The sequence below is a fragment of the Callorhinchus milii genome, unplaced genomic scaffold, assembly GCF_018977255.1.
Source record: "Callorhinchus milii isolate IMCB2004 unplaced genomic scaffold, IMCB_Cmil_1.0 Scaffold43, whole genome shotgun sequence".
Classification (NCBI taxonomy): Eukaryota; Metazoa; Chordata; class Chondrichthyes; order Chimaeriformes; family Callorhinchidae; genus Callorhinchus; species Callorhinchus milii.
This window is the reverse complement of record NW_024704784.1, coordinates 159,127-180,086: the sequence shown is the minus strand read 5'-3', so window position 1 is coordinate 180,086 and position 20,960 is coordinate 159,127. Positions and strand designations below refer to the sequence as shown.

The window sequence follows — 20,960 nt, the reverse complement described above, 5'->3', positions numbered from 1 at the left end:
CAACCAGCATTGGCAACCTCTTCAAAATGAGCTTGGTAAACTCAAGTAAGCAATTAGCTTTGCTGTGAAATTATCATGTAACTTGACAAAAATATTTGGGCTCATATTTAGAAGAGGAAGGTAATGCAAACATACAACGTATCACAGTGGTTTATACTGTTGTTGGTATAACAGCTGTTGCAGGGCAAACTGTTTAGCATGGTCAATCCAGCAGCCCTGAAGTGAAGGTTTTACAGCATGGTTTGCTGTAGGGTAGGCCTTCAAACTATAATGATCAGCATAGCGAGAAAGAATGGGCATTTTTATACAGCCTTATCATATCAAATATCTCAAAGCACTTCATAGCTAATTATCATCAAGTTAAGTGACTGCTTTTTAAGCCAAATTCAGCAGCCATTTTGCAAACAACAAGGCTTCTGAAAGAGCCACGAAGACAACAACCATTTATATGGAGGACAGTTGGCTAGTGCCATGGAACAAACTCCCTTCTCTTTTTAAATAGTATTATTGGATCAATAAAATCGACCTGAAATGGCAAATAGGGCTTTGGTTCAACATTTCATCTGAAGGACAATACTTCTGATAATGCAGCGCTGCCTCCATTACTGCACTGGAGTTCCAACCTAGACTGAGCTCAAAGTCCTGATGTGAATGAACCTACAACCTGTCAAATCAACTGAGCTAAGATGACACCAACAAAGAGAAGTCAGTCAATAGATGCAAGAGCACTGCACCTCCTGTTGTCCTTAAGAGAAGCACATGCAAAATAGAACAATTCACACCATGGCTAGTTTATCTCGGTGAATTCATCATTGCAATAAATCAGTTAAAGTAAACCCTCATACACGCTTTCATTACATCGAGGCTCAACTACATAAACTCATTGCTAGTCGGCCTCTCCAACTCCTCTCTCCACAGGCTGCAGATCATCCAGAACTCTGCAGCCCGTGTCCTCTACCGTACCAGATTCTGCGACCCTATCACCCCCATCCTTGCCCAATTCCACTAGCTTCCCATTACACAGAGGATACAGTTCAAGATCCTGGTCCTCACCTTCAAAGCCCTCCACGGTCTTGCTCCCCCACCTCAGAGACCTTCTAACCCCTTACCATTCTGCTCGTTCCCTCCACTCAGCGGGCTCTGGTCTACTTCCCCCATCTCGCTCACCCCACTATTGGCAGGTGGACCTTCGCCACTCTGCCCCCACCCTCTGGAACTCCACCTTGCAGTCCTTCCGCCTCCCCCCTCTCTTGTCACCTTCAAGACCACCTCAAGACCCTCCTCTTCGATCGTGCTTTTGATCTCCCTGCTTCCCCCCCCGCCGTCCACTCTCCCTGACACCAACCCCCAGCTTGGGTTCGTAACTCTGTCTGTCCAGCGCCTTGGGACGTCCTCCTGACGTGAAAGCTGCTTTATAAATGTAATTTTGTTGTTGTTGTTGTAAACCATCTTGTTCTCAGGTTGAAAGCAATCACCAGTAATACCTTCACAGCTCGGTTTTTTGCCATCCTCCAAGACCTTTAACTCATTCTGGAGGCTAGTAGAAACCCCAAAGAATTGAAATATTTTCATTGCAGGTAAAGCATTTAGATAAATCAATACACACATGCTGCTAAAAACTACCATCATATCCATCTCTTTTCTAACCAGGCAATTGCCTAATTCATCTCTCTCACCTCCTAACCCGTCCCTTCTCAGCATGTCTGTACAAAGCCGTATCAAAGACAACTATGAGAAAGAATACAGGTCCAAGAAGAAATCAGTTTCTAACCAAAATAAAACACTGAATCGGAGTGAGGATTACATTCTCTGATTTTGCCTCATTCATTGAGACATAAAGACTGGAACCTGAGTGTTATCCGAATGTAATATCAAAAACATTTCTATTAAAACGTATTCTTAAGTTTAGCTACAAATAACATATTTTCCAGAACTAGTTTGGTACCCGAGTCAGAATTTAATGGCAAAAGTCTAATTTGAAGGCTTATGGATGGGAACAGGACAGGTTCTTTGGAGCCAAACAGAATCAATTATAAGTAAAACATTCATGAGGAGTGTCTTGTGCAAAACAGTACTCTTTTGGTGTCCTTGTTTTGTAGCATTCCAGGTTTTGTAGTTTTCACTAATGTCAGATACAATTTAATGTAAGGAAAGTAATATAATTCTATAACCTCAGTGCCCTCACTCACATTACTTCAGGATATTTACAACATAATGCAGCCGCTTAAAATACTGGTGTGGTGCCACATTCCAAAAAGTGAAGAACAGCTGATCTTAGTTGATTCACACTGTGGAAACGTCCAATTTAAATCTGCAGATAACATTGCTAACGATCAGTTTGCAAATAAGGATAGTAATAATCCTTACATTTGGTATAGCATCTTTCACGTCTGGAGGATGTCTCAAAGCGCTTCTCAGGTTATAGTGTAAAGTACAGGCAGTGACTGTGTATATTTTGTGGCTGAACGTAGCAGGCAAGTTGCGCACAGCAGTATCCACAAGCAGATATGAAGGAATGTCCAATTTTATTTAGGGGATTGTTGGCCAAGACACTGGGGCAAACTTCCTTCTACTTTCGAATAGTACCAAGGGATTTTTATTTGTGTGTTTTGTGGGACGAACATGGCAGACAATTTGCGCACTGCCCCAAAGACAGCTGTGAACTGAAAGACCAATTTTATTTGCGGGATTGTTGACCAGGTCATTGGGGAGAAATTCTCTTTTTGGAAACAGCAGGGCCAGTGGATTTTTAACGTTTATGTGAACAAGTAGACAGGGTCTCGGTTTAATGTCTCGTTCGACGGATGGCACAAAACAGTGCTCCCCAACCAATGCATTGGAGTGTCAGCTTAGCCTACATGAGTTCCAAGTTTCAACATGGAGCTTGAACTCATAACCTTCTGATTCAGAAGTGAGAGCGTTACCAACTGAGTCGGGCTGACAGTGCATCATTTCTGTACTTTGAAAAGTCTGCAGCGTTTCTGTGTGAAAGAAATGACACATAGAAAGGACTGAGTCAAAAAAAATCTGCTACATTCTTTTCATTCAAAATGGATTTATAAAAACTCACATTTTTATTGTGATTTATCATTGGAAAACATCTAATGGGTCAAATCAAGTTACGTCAGTTATTGTCAAGTAAAGAAACTGTTTCTATTGGCAACCTTGGAAATCATGAATATTCAGCAGGGTCTAAAGGACAGTCATGAGGTGAATTCCAAATGATGTAGAGAATTGCCTGCCAAAACATGATCTTTAGATGATCTTTAATGTCCACCCGAAGAACAGGCAGACAAGACTAGGAAGGCTAGCACCTCTGACTATGCAGTATTCTCCCAGTATTGCACTGGAGCGTAATGTGATCTCAAGGGACGACACAGGGCTTGAACCATCAACCTTCTGACAGAGACAAGAGTGCTACAAACTGAGCCAATCTGCTGAATGTTTGGGTACATTATTCTCGCTAATGCAGGCGCTATTTCTATTTTCGTTCACAGACAGCAAGTGCAGCTGGTACAAGTAAGGGGATTGGACAACTGTTTCTTTCTGTATAAAAGGACGTTGGAAGCATTTGCATTTGTCACGTGCAAAAATGGTAACAATTCATGAACGCTGGACAAGATGTCATACATTTTGCAGCTAAAAAAGATATAGTCCAGTTCCAGATTCAGGTTTCGTTGGGAACATTCTGTACATCATCTAATGGAACCAATTTAGTTAGGGTTGCTGTTGCTGATTGCTAACTTCACTTGAAGACTATCTTAGTTTATGGATTATTATACATGAAGTAGTTTTGGGGATGCCACAGAGTTATAATATAAGCCACAACGCATAACAGGTTGCATTCCAGCCTTTCTAATCCAAGACACTGCTGTTTGTGAGGTGCTGCCAAGCAGAAGCTAGGCACCTCCCTACAATGGCATGCCTTACGACAGCTGCCACCTGTTGCACCCACAAGGTTTCAGAGAGTTTGTTGTGAGGGAGAGACAAGCAAAGGAGGAAACAGAAAGCAAAATATGTGTGATGAGGAAGTCACATAGTCGCTGGTTCACTTAAGACAGACCTTGACGCTGCAATGGAAAGATATAATGAGTATTCGGAAGATTAGATCTAATGGACAAAGGGGCTTCATCCAAACCACTTGCGTTATAATTAGATACAGACTGAGCTATTTTGAGCAGTTGCAGAAAATATGGCTTTTCTGGTTATTTTGAGCCTTGGTGGCTCAGTGGCACCAGGGAAAACAAGGAACATTGGGTAGTATACAATAAAACTACAAGACCAAGTGTGAGGGACAGGTGGATTTAAAGGAGATTCCACTTAAGTATCAAAAGTATCCTCCTTGAGGCGGTGGGGGTTTGGTCAGCCAGCAGGGTCTCCTTGATGCTGAACTAGTTCCAAGTGATATGCTTGGCAATCGAATGTCAGAATTTTGCCAACTCTTTGTGGGGGTCTCTAGTCCAGTTTCTGAGCCAGGCTGCTTCGTGATACTTCAGGAAACTGCTGATAACAGACCAGCCACCCTGGCTCATCGGTAGGACTCATAGGGGGAGCAGACAAGTCACTGAAGGCAGGGACTCTTCCCACTCAGCTCCTATTAACCCTGCAAGCCAAAGCCCAAATGGGTCAGGTAGTCCAGGTAGACAAACAGCAGGAAGCTTGCCAGACAGTGCTTTCAATGGCAAGCAATGCAGTTTTAGGCGGTTAATCTCTAGAAGTACCCCAAACTCTGGGGTCCTCACGCTTTAGCTCTTGCCAGTCTCCAGCTAATACTCTTTGGATTAAAGTAAGTAGGATGTATTTCGCCGGGGAGGAAATATGTATTCCATTCCAAACACAGGAATTTCCATGTGTAGTGGGTTGCATGGAACTCTCAGTTTGGTTTGGATACTTCTAATTTGGCTTCTGCATGTGTCAGACAGCCGGCTGAGCAAAACAATGCAAGAAGGAAAGTAGAAATGAGTAAAAGAAGAAACAGTCAGCAAGTAGGGGAACCTGGTGCAGAATCAGGCTGGACTGAAGGTGAAACCAGAGAAAAAAAAGAAAGAAGGGTACACTTTTTTTAAAAAAAATACTCTAATAATTGACTGAAATATTTTCAGAATAAAAAAAATAAATCACTGTTGGGGGGTCCAAAAGATAATCATGAAGACCTATGACTTTTAAAGATGGACAGCTGTCAGGAAGCCTGGGAAGGAAGGAAAGCAAAGGAAACTGACTGGGTTGTACAACAACAACAACTTGGATTTATATAACGCCCTCCACCCCGGACAGCGTCTCAGAACGCTTTACAGTAACGGATCCCGGGACCGAGCCACGGGGAGGGGGAGGAAGGTGACCAAAGGCGTGGTCGAAAAGAAAGGTCTTCAGAAGAGACCTGAAAATGGGAAATATAATATTAATAACAAACCTTACATAGTGTCTTATCACGTTGTTGAGACATCTCAAAGCGCTTCACAGTATTCTAAAGTGAATTGATTCTGTATTTTGTGGGTGAAACACAACAGCCAATTGCACAGCAGTGTTCCACAAACAGTTGTGGGTTGAGTCACCAAATTATTATTTTTTTTGGAGGGATTATTACTCCCAGAAAGCGATCCGCCAATCAACTAACAACCGAGTTCCCATTTACTGCTAGGTAAACTGAGGTGTGTGGAGTAAGGAAACTTGCCTATGGTTTCGCCCCACACAGGAATCAACCACTTTTAAATAAGACTGGATAACCATCAGAATTGGGAACCCTGACTAATTATTTTCCCTTTCCAGTGACGGGTAATAAGCCCAATTATTGAAGCTCCACTGAGGCCCCTAGTAAGTCAGATAAATGCACAGATCAGAATGGGTCAGTTAGTTACAAACTAGCCATGAACCTTACCAACTGAGACATCAAAGCTACATCGAGAGCACCATTTCAATTCATAAAGATTAATTAATAACTTTATGGAATTATGATCCAGCTCATACAAGATAACAAGCAAAGTGTTACTTCTAGAGCAGCATCTTGTCTTGAATAGGTAGAAAAAGTCAAAAAAATCCAAATTTGGGTGTACGGTGCAAAATATAAATTATGGAACTTGAAGAGTTAACTCAGAGATGATGGAAGGGAGTGCAGTGACCCAGTAGGCAGTTTAATATTGTTTTGTTTCACTCAATTGCATTAAGATCAAGAAAATAAAATCCCAAATTAAATGTGGGGTTTTCAAATTGGTTCAAACCAAGCGGAAGATACAAAATAAACTCATGAAGTTTGATGAGACATAAGTCAAGAGATATTGTATCATCTTTGGTTGCTTTGCTTTTCAATTAAATTGAGTGGAATGCTAGTCACTTGCAGGTTAAGTTTACTATGACCTCAGCAGAGTTTAAGAATGAACACTAAATTAGATTATTAAAACTGTCTACAGCGACTGATTTCATTAGCAGGAGCTGCCTCTTTAATCATAATGTCAGTCACAGAAGTCACTCGAGTGACTTTTTCTCTAGGGGGGAGAAGGGGCAAGCACGGTCTTCCTAGAGCTAAACTGGCTACAAGTTTCAGACAAATATTTCTTTATTTGTGCTGCTTTATCTGGGTTCCTTGACACTAACTATGACTATCCTTCTTGGAGGGAGGTAAGCGGGGTTTTCTTGGAGCTGAACTGGCTACAAGGTGGCATGTTTGGCAGCGAAATATTAGAATCGAGCCAACCCATAGTGGCGGTCTCGGTAGTCCAATTCCTGAGCCAGGCGTTCCGCAGTATTCAAGGGCACTGCTGATGACAGCACAACCAGCGGGCTCATCGGCAGGACTTGGACTAGACCAGTCACTGGGAGCAGGGACTTTTCATTCAGTGATTGTTATCCCTGCATGCCAAAGTCCTAATGGATCATAGCTACATGAGCAGCAGGAAAGCTTGGCAGACAGTGCTCTCAACGGCAAGTTGTGCAGTTTTAGCTGATTAGACTCCAGCAGGACCCCAACACACACTCTGGGGTCCACAAGCCTTAGCTCTTGCCAATACGCGCCTAATACTTTCCAGAATTTCTTAAACTGGATGCTTCACTCCAGGGAGAGAGTGTGCACTGCATTCCAATACATATTTCTGGAATTTCCATGTGTAGGTGGGATGAATAGAACTCTATTTGGTTTGGATACTTTTAAGCACAGTGATAGATTTCCACATATGCCAGACACCTGGATGATCAAGAAGAGCTCCAAAGTCAGTGGAAATGTCTGATAAAAAAGGTCAGCAACCAGTGCAGTTTACTATCCGAGATGAATTATACAACAATAACTCTTGCTTTTGGAATAGTGCCTTTTACGTTGGAAGGATGTCTCAAAACGTATCCAAGGATCTACTGTGAAATAGCTTAACTGTATATTTGTGGGGGAACGCGTCAGCCAATTTGCAAATAGCAATACTAATAATAATTTGCGCATTTGATATATTGCCTTATCACGTCTTCGAGACGTCTCAAACGCTTCACAGAATATAATATAAAGTGAATTGACTGTATATTTTGCGAGCGAGACATGTCTCACAAACAACCATGAAGTGAACAACAACAACAAAATTACATTTATAGAGCACCTTTCACATCGGGAAGACGACAAATTTTATTTGGGGGATTGTTGGTCAGGACACTGGGAGAAACTACCTTCTCTTTTCGAATAGTCCATGGGATCTTTAATATCTACCTGAATAGGCAGGTGGGGCCTTGGTTTAACATCTCATAAGGAAGGTGGCACTTCTGACAATGCAATATCCCCAACACTGCATTAGAATGTCATCTTAGATTACGTGAGTTCAAGTCCTGATGAGAGGCTTGAACTTCTCCCTGAGAGGTACCACAAAAGCCAGGCTATGGGATCTTGATACATAATTAAAGCTATAATTCCCTAAAACTGAATTCATAAGCAGCACAGTCGTATACACACAAACTGGAGTTCGCTCTTCAGCCCCTCGAACCTGTTCTGCCATTTTATAAGATCATGGCTGATCTGTACCTCAAGTCCCGTTACCGGCTCTTGCCCCATATCCCTTAATACCCTGACCTAACAAATATACATAATACATATAGATAGGATAAGATAAGGATTATTATTATTATTATAGATCTTTCATAAGTATGAAATTTCTTATGAAATACTTACACAAAAATCATTATGACATACTGATATATCTAGAAATTCAGATATTGCTAGAAGCAAAAGTTAGATACAAACATCTAAACCTTGAAATCTGTTAAGTCTTAAAATGTTGAAGAAAATTTGTACAAGACAATGGTCGTGTTATAATTTGCTATTTTGATGTAAAGTGATGAGTGAAAGGTGCTATTTCAAATGTAAGGTTTATTATTATTACTTGTTCCAGGAACATATTGTGCAGTCACATTGTAAAATGTAATGGCCAGAGTAACCAAAAGTACGGGAGAAAGTGACAGTAATATACTAACAGAAAACAGATGGTCCAACAGGAAAACATTCACAATGACCATAAAAAATGAAAAAAAGCTAAATTTGTTTCTGAGTATAAAACCATTTGTGCATTTAGTGCTATTAGTACTGATGTAATAACACACAGTTAACACTGTGAAACTTTCAATCGGCTCAGATTAGACTCATTTAAAGAGTAATTGTTAAAGAAATGCAGTGGCTGATTTGCTTAAATTACCAATTTGGCTGATGGGTTTGTTGGCCAAAAGACTGGAGAAACTAACTTCTCTTTTTGAGTAGTGTTGTGAGAACTTTAGCATCCACCTGAACAGGCAGACGTGTTTAATGTTTCATCCAAAGGGCAACATTTATGATAATGCTCCTACAGCCTAGACTGTGAGCTCAACATCTGAGCCAAACTCACACCTTATGGAATTAATTCTGTAAACTTTTATATTGTTGCTCAGACCAGAAATGAAAAGGGCAAGACTCAGCCCTGAACAGGAACATGATTCATTGAGCGTGACAGAAAATAAACTTATTTCAACATAAGCCTAGGAATCATAAAAGGTCAATTTGGTTAATTAACTTGCTCGCCTAAATATGGGCAGCTGTTTATTTTTAAAACGTGACACACAAAAACACAGGGGAAGATTTTATTTTATTTTGATCAAAGTGAATGAAATGTGACAGGCTTCAAACCGGACTGGTAGCCTGAAGTGTTCTCCTGGGGTTACTTGTCACAGTATTGCGGTTACCACCACACTTTGTGTAAGATCTTTATCAACCCCCAGGAGCAGCTCAGTTTAACACCAGATCACAAAGGGCATTGATTCCATCCAGACTAACACCTCACAGGAGGTATCACAATTGCATGTGAGCTCAGAGTCCTCCAGCAGAAAATCTCAGCAAAGAGAGGCTACAAAATAAAGTAACAAATAATATTTTCATTAAACCCAAACACTGTGAAAGTCAAAGCTATTTGAGCAGATCTGCTTCCTTAAGATTATGCCTACGTAATCGAACAGTGGCCACCGTTGCTAAATGTGTTGAATTAAAACAGAACTCGGATTTCTGCTTTATGGAGTCCTTTCTTCAATAGTGGCCACGTTTTTCAACAAATAGGTCAGGCTGATTATTAAGCTTACTGTTGTGTATTAAATGGATAGTGATAAGAAGTTAATAGTTTACAGAAACTATTTAAATATGGCTAATGCTCCCTATAAACATATTGCAAAATGATCTTAGTAAGCAAAAAGGTAAACAGGGCATTCTGCCACAGCAGAGGATCATAAAAATAAATGTATAACCATCAAGCCAGGTTTTTAAAACAATCATTTTCTCACAATACGATAACACAGGGATCCTTTAGTGCAGCAGGTTAGCATTCTTCTTTCACCCTGTGAATCCATCAATTGGATAGGATGAACAAATGGGTGCAGAAATATTTCAAGATATGAATGTGGTGTTGTAACTTACAATCTGCAAAGGAAAACTGCCAACAAGTTAGCAGCAACTTAACAACGTCTCTCAGAAAGAACACAAGTAAGCTTGGTGTAAAGAGTGGAAAATGTACTTTGGTGACTGCAGTGCAGTTTTCTGGAGTTTGAATGAAGACACGTTCTCACTTTCTATGTGTCCCATTAGACTTTACTTCAATTTTATGTGCTGGATCCCGGGAATGGAAAAGTGCTAACAACTTTCACCTGGAACAGGGCAGCACTCAACAAGTACATGCCCAGTTTTTTATTAATTCTCCACTAACTTCAAACCATTGGCAGAGATACAGAAAACCCACATTAAACACATTTTTAAACAAATTGAGTTTTGTAATTGACAGGGTGGAAGAAGCAGATTGTATAACAATCCTCTCGAGGGACCTAATGAACACTTTATTAAATACTTATGAACTAAATTTCCTTGGTCGACCACATGCTGGTCAGTTAATAAAAATCTTATAAAATGACAACCATGGGAATGATCTTCAATTCTGAGTTCTCAATTTTTTCAAAGAACGTGGGTGCAATAGAGAAATATTTCCCCATCTTCTCTACTATTGGTCTTTTAATATTGCACACAATCATTTTTTGCACAGTGTAAGCCAGTCAAATGGTCTGCAAATGAAATGACAAGTCGCTCGGTGCCCAAGACACACCACTGTTTTACGCATGGAATGATTCACTCAGCAAACCATATGGTGAACTGAAACTGGAGAGGATTGAGAACTGGAGAGCACTTGCCATTCTCCCAGAGGTCTCTCCAAACCCTCCCATAAGGTGATCACAATACTGTTCAAAACAAAGTGTCTTTGGAGAAGTTAGGAAAGAAAAGCAATGGATTCAAAGTTGAAAAAACTCTGGTTTGCTTTTCTTTCCACATACAATCTTCGAAGATTGTTTTGAAATCAATCATGCGCCTCTTAATGTCAGAAAGGTTGAGTATCAGCAGACAACAAAGGCTGCTGTCTCTTCTGTCTTTCTTCCAACTAGTAAGTGATTTGAAGAGGGTCTGTTGAGTAACTAATCAATAAATGGCACATGACAGCACTAACCTCAAGTGAGGAGCGGACAGGATAATGAACCCTGCTTTATAACAGATAGATTTGAAGGAACTTTCTGAAATCTGGGGGAGTGATGTCCTTTCGGATTACATGTAAAAAGACTGCTGTAAACTTATCAAATCAGCTGCTCAGAAATTCCATAACAAAACAGCTGTGGTGAAAAACATTAACATACAAAAATTCCGGCTGGGGTCAAGGCAAGAAAGAATGAAAACTATTGCAGAAAAATATTGTACCTTTTTTTCCTCTCCCACTAAGATTCCTAATACAGTAGATACACCCCATTTGGTCAAAAGGAAGAAATAAGGCGCAGCAGTGAAGACACAAGTTTAGCAAGACATTATTATCCTTGTATCTGGTAATATTCAGAGGTAAAGCGCCTGTAACTGCTCTCACAATGTTGCTCAGCACTGAGGAAATTTTGTGTGACAGCTTGGCAATATGATTCTTCTCATTTTTCCTCGCTTTTGTTTGAACTATAAAAAAGACGCATTCTAATGTTTTATGACAAGGCATTGATGTTTTCATTGAACACTGTTTCAATATAAATTATTTGAAGACTAACCTGATCTTCCAATGGGAATATCTACTCAAATCCCAATCGAGTATACCTAACCCTGCTCTTCAGATTGTTTCTCTTCATATAGGACCAAAAACTTTGCCAGATGCTTCACTTTGGCGACATTGCAAATTTAAGTCACAGCATCCTTGACGTGTGTTACAATGTCCAAAACTTAAACATCTACAAGACTACAAGTCTTTTTAACAACGGTTAGAATGGTTGATCCTAACTTCAGATTGACCACTGAATGGATGTGTAATTCCAACATGTTTCCATAGTAATGGATTGACTGTTTGCTGAGCTAATATAGTATATGAATACAAAAGATTTTGAGTTGAGGTTAAAAGAAAATGTTTCTGCCATTATATATAGCCATTACTGTAACATTACAGGATCGCACCCATTAAGCTTGAAATTAAGATGAAAGCAGCATTCTCCCTCTCAGACAGCTGAGGATCAAAGGTTAGAAATTAGGCTTAGAAGCTTAGGTGTGATCATAATGCCCAAAAACTCAGAAAACGACAAATAGGCTAAATGGACTGAATAGATTGCTTCTTTTCCTGTAACTTTTCATTCCTTTATTATTGAAAAACAATTTCTGAATTTTGCACAAATCCTTGCTGATTTCCACCTGGTTTCTGGTTTATGTGCACTTTATTTACCAAAATAAACTGTAATATAATAACCAATAATTATCAAGTCTGCTGTAACGTAAATGCAGGTTTGTCCAGTGAAAGAGTTGGACACAAATTCTTCAACAGGAATACCACAAACATTTATAATAACTCATTCAATTTATGAATGTGGCCACTGTTCGATTACGTTGGCATAATCTTAAGGAAACAGATCTGCTCAAACAGCTTTGACTTTCACAGTATTTGGGTTTAATTAAAACTGATCTGTCTGCAAAAACGGTGAATGGACTCTGCATTGCCAGTGAAAAAAACATATATCTTTGAACAGTCCTCAAAATACTGTAACTACATTCAAATATGTAATAGAAAAGAATGAATGGTTTTGACCTGATTTCCACTCTGGACAGTGTAAGTTTCTGAAAGCATTGCTGCCCATCACCTGTCTTATAAATTGCCTCTCAGCTTTCTTATTCTGCCATATAGAACTGTATATACAAATCACAATCAAAGAGCATAGAGAACATCTGATGTTATTTTTTCACAAAGCCTTCTAAACGTTAAGGATAGTTATACTCAAACAAGAACCTGTTTTGAAAACAAATTGCTGTAAGTGGTCAGTAAATGAACACATGGTCCTGCTGTAGGAGTACTCACCAGGTCAGTCTTGGGCATGTCCTGATAGTCTGAGGAGTAGTAAGATGATCTGGTGGCTCCATTGCCATCACCTGGAGCTTTGGGTGGTTGAGCATGCTGTCTGTATGTGGCACTTTTAGGTGTCCAGCAGAAAAGATTAATGGATTCTCGAACACAACGCTCAATATCAATTTCTGAAAAATGAAGAAAGCAAGCAAAGAACTGGTCAATTTTAGTCCTCATGAAAAAAATAGAACGGTTTCATCATGTTATTTAGGTATTAATATGTTAAACAGGAATAAGAGGTGAACCCAATGTAATAGTTTAAGGCAAGGGGACAAAGGTTTAGGATTGTGAAGAGCAATTTTAAGACAGACAGCAGGACATATTTCTTTACACAAGTAATTAACAAGGAAAACAGGTTAGCAGGAAGGGAGGTTGAGGCCAGGTCACTGGACTCTTGAAAGCACCAACTTGAGACTGTAATGGGAAGATAAAATTGGTATTTTGGCAGGATGATATCAAATGGGCTGAATGGCCGTGTTCATCCACATCTCTCTTGTGACACTGTCAACTGAACCCGATTATCCAGTACATGGGAAAGGGATTATAGAAAATGGTTCTATGTGGGAATCCACCACGAGGACAGAAGACTGGGTTGAATGGCTTCCTTCTGTTCTGTAAGCTTTGTATGAACTCTTTCTTTGATACCTTATTGAAAACTATTATTCATCACCAAGGAAATAAAACAAAGAAACAGTTGCTGAGCTTCTCCAACTGCATCACTGCCACTGAAACAGTAACTTTCAATTAATGAAAATCAATCAGCCCTCTGTAGAGGTCTCAGTAGTCCAATTCCTGAGCCAGGGTTTGCACTGTTGATGTAAAATCACGCCTGGAAAATCACGCTCACTGAATGGGTCCTGATCTTGGCCAGTTCTGCCTCTCGATCCTGCAGCTCAACTGCATCACAACACATATGGGGCTTTGCAGGTCCAGTATTGCCATTTTGCACATTTATTCCTCGAATGTTTTGTGCGGTGTAATACTATGTCATTAGCAGAGATGCACAACATTTTTGAGCAACAAAGTCTTCATGATGCCTCCTGCCAGACTTCCTCTTCCTCTTCTGCTCTCTGCACTGCACGAATATCACACATGTCACTTCGACTCAAGGAAGCCCCGTTGCAAAATTAGACCAAGTTACACCAGCATTCCTGCAAGTAGGTATCACGGACCTACAAACCCATAGGTTTATGATAGCAACTCATGAATTAATGAAGAAATCCAATAAAAATGCCATAAAAATTGACTCCACCATAATCTAATGATTTCAACATTTTACAGACTGCGATGTAATACTGAAATGAGTGGGGAGAGAGAGAGAGAGAGAGAGAGGGTATTGTGACGGGTTTGAGAGTTATGGAAAAGAAGGATATTTTGGAAGAAACTCAACAGGAAGACAGTGAAAATGAAGCCATCGCACTACGCGATTCAGGATGTCAGGCTCACAGAATGCCCAAAATTTCCAGTCCACGATTTGGCTGATTTCAGAGACCAGCACTAACTGAATTACACAGAACATTTCTATCCCGCACAGAGACAGAAGCTGCAATCAGTTTGTCAGGGTCTGATATTTTGCCAACATACTCTTAACACAAACCAAATAAACCTAAACAAATCCAGAAGGACCAATAGTCCTGAATGATACTCAATATGTCTTCACTGGAAAATAGGAGAAATGGTAAAAAAGTGATAATAACAATGATATACCTACATATTACCAATAAAACACTGGTTGTAGCAGGTGGGTATTGTGTCTGATACCCATGCTGCAGCATGAACACAGCATTTGTATGTACTTTTAAAATATATTCAGATATAAATATGAATTTGATGAGGAACTTTGAAGAGACTTTTTAAATGAGATTAAGCAATTAGCATTTCAATATGAAACACTAACAACAGATTTCATCAAGTTAGGACATTTATAAGCTAAGAGACACAACAATGGGAATCTGACATCCCATTTCCTCTCTCTCTAATAAAAGAGCCAACAATGAAACACATGGACATAACTCCAAAATCAGCCTCTGTAAAGTATTGTGAGGATCACCAAGGATCACGTGAGATGTATATAAACTAAGCAGAAAGGTCTGAGTGAACATCTGGCAACAATAAAGCAGCTTTGGGGTTTCAAATCTTTTACAGCAGTGGAACTATAATAAAACTAAAAACTAAAATGAAAGCAGCCTACAAGTAGTTACAAGTGAGAAAGGTGAATTATCTTACAAAGGAATTTCTGTTACGGGTAGAAACATCAGTCACACTCTTGAGACAATGAGGGAGACAGCAGGTGTGCACAACAAATTGTTCAGTCCTTTTCACCAAGTTATGATGTTTGGCTGTAAGCCACAAAAGAAGAGCACTTGTATTATTACAGTAAGAGCTTCACTGTAATTATAGTTACCCATGAAGTTACTTTATCTTTGCATGTAAACGCAACAAGGTCATTTTACACATAGCAAAGATCCATGAATAGCCATTAAATGAATGACCAATAAATCTGGAAGATTATTGGCCAGCACACTGAGAGATTGTCGAATCATGTCATCCCTCTAAATGTATTGTATAAAGGATAACAATGAATAACTAGCTGTGGTGAATGTACCTTTAAGGAATGCATGTACTTACTGTACAACATAACTTTCCCCTTACCTCAGCCAAGTCATGTCATTCTCTTAATGAGAAGTACCCGAGGCAAATCAATGTATTGTACATGCTACATTTATGGGATAATTCAAAGGCTGGAACAAGAAAAGATTCCTCTTCTAGCGCCTGTCAGCAACACAGAACACATCTCCAAAAGGTTCAAATGCAGTTTGCCAACTAGTTAAATTGAAAGACAACACTGAATTAATTGTTCATTGAAGAGTTATGTGCATGTACTCTTCAAATTCAGATCAGATCTTTGGTTTGTGTCCCATTCTGCCATCACTAATAAGCACATATTCGATGGAGGCAGGTCTAGCTCAATGTTTGCTGATTTTCACCTCTTTGCAATATATCAAATAAACAGGCCAGAATCCTGTAGCTTAGTGGTAGAGCACTCGCCTCGCAAGCGAGAGGACCTGGGTTTGATTTCTGGCAGGGCGAAACATTGGGCAAGTTTCCTTACTCCACACACCTCTGTTTACCTAGCAGTAAGTAGGAATCCAGTTATTAGTTGATTGGCGGATCGCTTTTCTGGGGGGAATAATTCCTTCAAAATAAATAAAAAATAATTTGGTCACTCAATCTATGAGTATTTATGGGACACTGCTGTCTGCAATTGGCTGCTGCGTTTTGTCCACAAAATATATAGTCAATTCACTTTACAGTATATTCTGTGAAGCACTTTAAGACGTCTTGAAGACGTGATAAAGCGCTATATCAAATACAAGGATTATTATTATTATCTGCACATAAAGTTTGCAGCTATATGACTGTAGCATTTAGGGATAGTCAACTCTCAGGAGAACTTGACCAAAAGCAAACCAAAACTATCAGATAAAACTACACTTTTGATTCTTTAAAGAAGGTATTAAACACTTATTTCTGATTTTCACATTGTGCTCTTTTATGATGCATCAAATGAACAGGCGAAAAACATGTCCAGAAATTTAATATTCAAAATTTGAGGCCCAAAAATGTTTGCAATTTTTTTTAAATGCCATCTTTTAGTGCCTTTTGTTAGAAATCTTTTGGGTTTATGTAAACCGCGTACCATCCTCTAATTGTAAGTCTAATTGGCCTATCCATCAAACAGGGTGTGCAATATTAAGACATTTAGATTCTTCAACTGACTCTGTATTCAGCATTCCCCATTTACACTGCAGCACCATTACCATTAGTGTTAATTATTGTTAGACCATTTGCCCTATGCACGAAATTTATGCATAGAATCCTGTAGTGTGGTGGTTAGCAAACTCGCCTCGCAAGTGAGAGGAACCAGGTGCGATTCCCGGGTGGGACAAGTTAGGCAAGTTTCCTTACTCCACACGCCTCTACAAGTTTACCTAGCCGTCAGTAGGAACTCGGTGGATTGCTTTCCGGGGGTAATAATGCCTCCAAAAAAAAATGTGATCACTCAATCCACGACTGTTTGTGGGACTCTGCTGTGTACAATTGACTGCTGCATTTTGCCTACACAATCAATCTACTTTGCAATAAATTCTGTGAAGCGCTTTGAGACTTCTCAACGACGACATAAGGCACTATATCAAATGCAAGGATTATTATCATTATTACTTTGCTCAGATAAGGAGTGGGCGGATATCAGTAACTACTAGTAGTATCAGTGTACTTATCTATTTGAGTGAATAAAAAACAATTCTAAGTTTACTGAACAATACCAATTGCTGGATGATTATACAAAGACAGAAACTTACACTTTACAGCATATTGCACTTTGAAATTCCTCAAAGCATTTTACAACAACAACATTTGTATAGTGCTGTTTGCGTGAGGAAGAAGTCCCAAGGCACTGGACAGTCAGTGTATCGGACCCGAGCTGGGGGTGGGGTTTGGGGAGGGTGAAAGGCAGGGAGGGAAGCAGGTTTACGTTTATTACTGTTAAATGTAACGACTGTTATTGTGAACAAAATTATGGTTGTATTTCTAACTGATTAGGTTCAGCACTAACAGGAAATTATCTGCTGCTCTGATGTCCACCTTATTCAGAAATCATGGCATTGGGAAAAAAAAAGACAACATTCTTGGACACTGATTACTAATATCCAAGGTAACTGAGGGCATGCTACAGCACAGACATACTGGGAATAAGAAATGAGAATAAATAAATAAAAAATATATAAGGTATAATTGCTATGGTAAACCAACAAATGCAGAATGGTTGTTATAACAGACTGCCTGAGGCATGTGTTCAGTGCGGTTACAGTAACAGAATGCTTTGCTCAATTAGGCCCTGTTCCTATGTGCTGATTAGGTGCATGTGTGCAGTGTCTGTCACTGACACAATATTAAGCAGATTTCAGTGGAGCTTAACAAAAGCACTGCAATCATCATTTATTGGGGTTACGACAGCAGCCCTGACTTCACACCCAAGGCTATCAGGGTAATGAGGCGATGCTGCTGCCTCCAGAGGTGCCAAGACCCAACTAAAGATCTGGTTCTCTCAGCACCAGTGGCTGCAGGTGCAGCACCATTGCAGTGCGGTGGGAAGCTTGACTCTAGGGGCCTTCGGAGTTTTCTTCTTCGTGAGCAGGTCTGGCAGTAGGAAATCAAAACTGTGAACAAGGTTTTCTGCTGTGCAAGTGCATATTACCCAAGTGCATTTGTTGTTGAGTTGCTGCAGTGGAATCTGTCCTGTAGTTTAAACACTTAATTTGCACAGCCCAGTAGTTCAGACTAGCACACAGCCACTTGTTGAACATGTTCTGTATTATAAACATAGTGGGGGAACGGTTAGAAATAACCATGATGAAGGAATACAGAGCAAAGGCAGTGCTGGCATACACTTGACCTTTCATTATCCCCTGCTGTTTACATAACAGGTCTTAAAACAGCACAAGACATTGGTTGTTCAGCTTTATTGAACCCAATTTGAACGCAATTTGTTGTTTGCACCGGTGGAGCTTTCTTTAAAAGTATAGTTTAAAGCTGTTCCAAATAGACTTTATTCACACAGAATGCCACACCACTGACGGCTGCAAAATATAAATTTAATATAAAACAAGTAATTATCCCTCACAAATCTTGCAAAAGCAAGAAAGCAAAATGTCAGCATTATACTTGAGTGTACCTTCCATCGCAAACTTTCAGCTCATAAAAGCTAATATAAAGATGTGATTTATATGCCATATTTTTCAGCAATAAAATTAAGTGACACAATTGACTAGTGAGTGAGTATTAATTATCTCTAGGTTCCAAGTTCAAAGAACAGTCAAGCAACATAGTGCATATAATCTTAAAGAACCACATGTCTGGAAAATCTGAGCTACTGCTTGTGGCTTGACAACAAAGGAACATCAAAAGAACAATTATGTTGGAATAGTGAATCCTGAACTGATAAACGTTTGGTTTAAATAGCTCTTGTCTTGTGCTATCTATGTGTTCTTGTGCTATCTATGTGGAAAAGGAAAATGGTGGTGTAACTAGGAATAGAGTGATTTTTTGGGGTCAGCTGAGTGTCTGGCACATGCAGAAATCCATCATCATGCTTAATAGTAGCCAAACTACATGAGGTTCACATATATATGCCTCCCATGAATGGAAATTTCCCTTTGTATGGATTGGAATCCACACTCTCTCCCTGGAGGGATGCTCTCTAACTCATCTAATTCCAGAGGGTATTCGCCGAGGCTGGCATAAGCCAAGGCACAGGGACCCAAAGTATGCATTGGGGAGCTGCTGGAGTTCAACAGCTAGAACCACATGGTTTGCCATTTCATAGCTATCCAACATAGGAAGAGACATTGGCAATAACCTAATGACCTGGAAATTAGCGCAGGAACTAGCTGCTGTGCGGGAAGCGAGCTGATCTGCTGTGCACGTGCACAATAACTGGGCTCCACACACCATCCATGTTAATAACAAAGTCCTTTAGAACAGAGCTCCACTTCATCAGTCTTTGAGACATGTAAGGGATCACAATGTGAGCTGTGGATGGCCGACACACCATGTGTGCTGCGCTTTGCGTTTCCTGTGGATTGCTTTACATTAAAGACATTATTCCTCAGACTCTTACCTGGTAAATCGGAAAATAGCAGAATGCATTCATTGAACCCGTTGTCCAGTAGCCTGACTCGCAGCTGCTGAAGGATAGCGACCCCAATACAAAAGGGAAACGAGGAATTGCCCAGGAGCAATGTGTCCCACAAGTGAAAAATCTTGTGTAATGGAAACACATCTGTGAAAGATGGAACATCACATTGAAAAGCAGAGGCAAGTACTATTAAGAAAACACAGGATAAATTAACTTCCGGAGCTAATAATCCCTCCAAATAAGCCACGCTCAATCCACAACTCTTTGTGGGACACTGTTGTGCACAACTGGCTGCCACGTTTTGTCCACAAAATACAGCCATGACACTTTACTGTATATTCTGTGAAGCGCTTTGAGACGTCTTAACGACATGATATGGCACTAAATCAAATGCAAAGATTATTATTATTTTCTTTAATTCTGCATTTCAGAAAGTTTCAAGACAATATTTTTAAAATATCTCATCTATATGAATTTTTCCTGTTAAATTAACTTTCTTATTGAAGAGACTTGCTTCTGAAGATCAAATGGGGAGCTCTGCTTTTGATTCTAATTTGTTGAGTTTAGAGTCCCAGACATCATACTCAAGCTGTAGAGTGGTCTGGTCAGACCACACTTGGAGTACTGGATTCAGTTGTATTCACTGTGATATAAGTGCCCTGCCCAGGTACGAGAGGTAGTGCAGAGGAGAGCAACGAGGATGAACCCCAGTGTTTGAGGAATGAGGTAAGAGCCACAAACAAAAAACAAAAATTACAAGTGTATAGCCTCTTTCACATAGGGAGGATGTCCCAAGGCGCTGGATTATCAGTGTTTCGGACGATTAGACAAGCTCGGGCTCTTCAGTCTTGAAAGACAATGACACAGAGCAGACCTCATAAAAATGTGTAAAACATTAAATGGGATTGAAAAAGTGAACCCAGATCAATACTTTAGGATGCACCAGGACAGGAGAACAAGAGGCCATAATAATAATAATCCTTGCATTTGATTTATCACGTCTTTGCAATGTCTCAAAGCGCTTCACTGGATATACTGTAAAGTGAATTGACTGTGTATTCTTAAATTTTCTATGCTTGGTTTAACAATGTGAAGGACAAATTCAATACAGATCCCAGGATATTTTTCTTACTCAGAGGGTAATTACCAACTGGAACAGGTTGCCAGGAAAGGTAATAGAGGTCAGGACACTCGACTATCTTAAAAAGCAGTTTGACTCTGTGATTGGAGGACTGTAGGGTAGGTGTTTTGGAGGGATTAGATCAGATGCGTCTTCTTCATCTGAACCAATCTTGTTTCCATTTGGAAGATAAACATATCCAATAACTGGCTTTTTCTGTCATGGAGCAATTCTTATGTTGCAACTGGGTATTCTGTCCCGAGCTGGT

The 20,960-nt window shown here is 39.9% G+C and overlaps 1 protein-coding gene across 1 annotated transcript in view; it reads right to left on the bottom strand.

The window, feature by feature from the left end:
• Nucleotides 1-20,960, bottom strand: part of tbck (TBC1 domain containing kinase) — a 148,690-nt gene that overhangs the window by 37,585 nt on the left and 90,145 nt on the right. The window contains exons 22-23 of the mRNA XM_042345361.1: nucleotides 19,555-19,716; nucleotides 12,828-13,000 (exon numbers count right to left, since the gene is read on the bottom strand). Coding sequence (XP_042201295.1) covers nucleotides 12,828-13,000; nucleotides 19,555-19,716 — 335 coding nt within the window. The remainder of the gene's footprint in view (nucleotides 1-12,827; nucleotides 13,001-19,554; nucleotides 19,717-20,960) is intronic.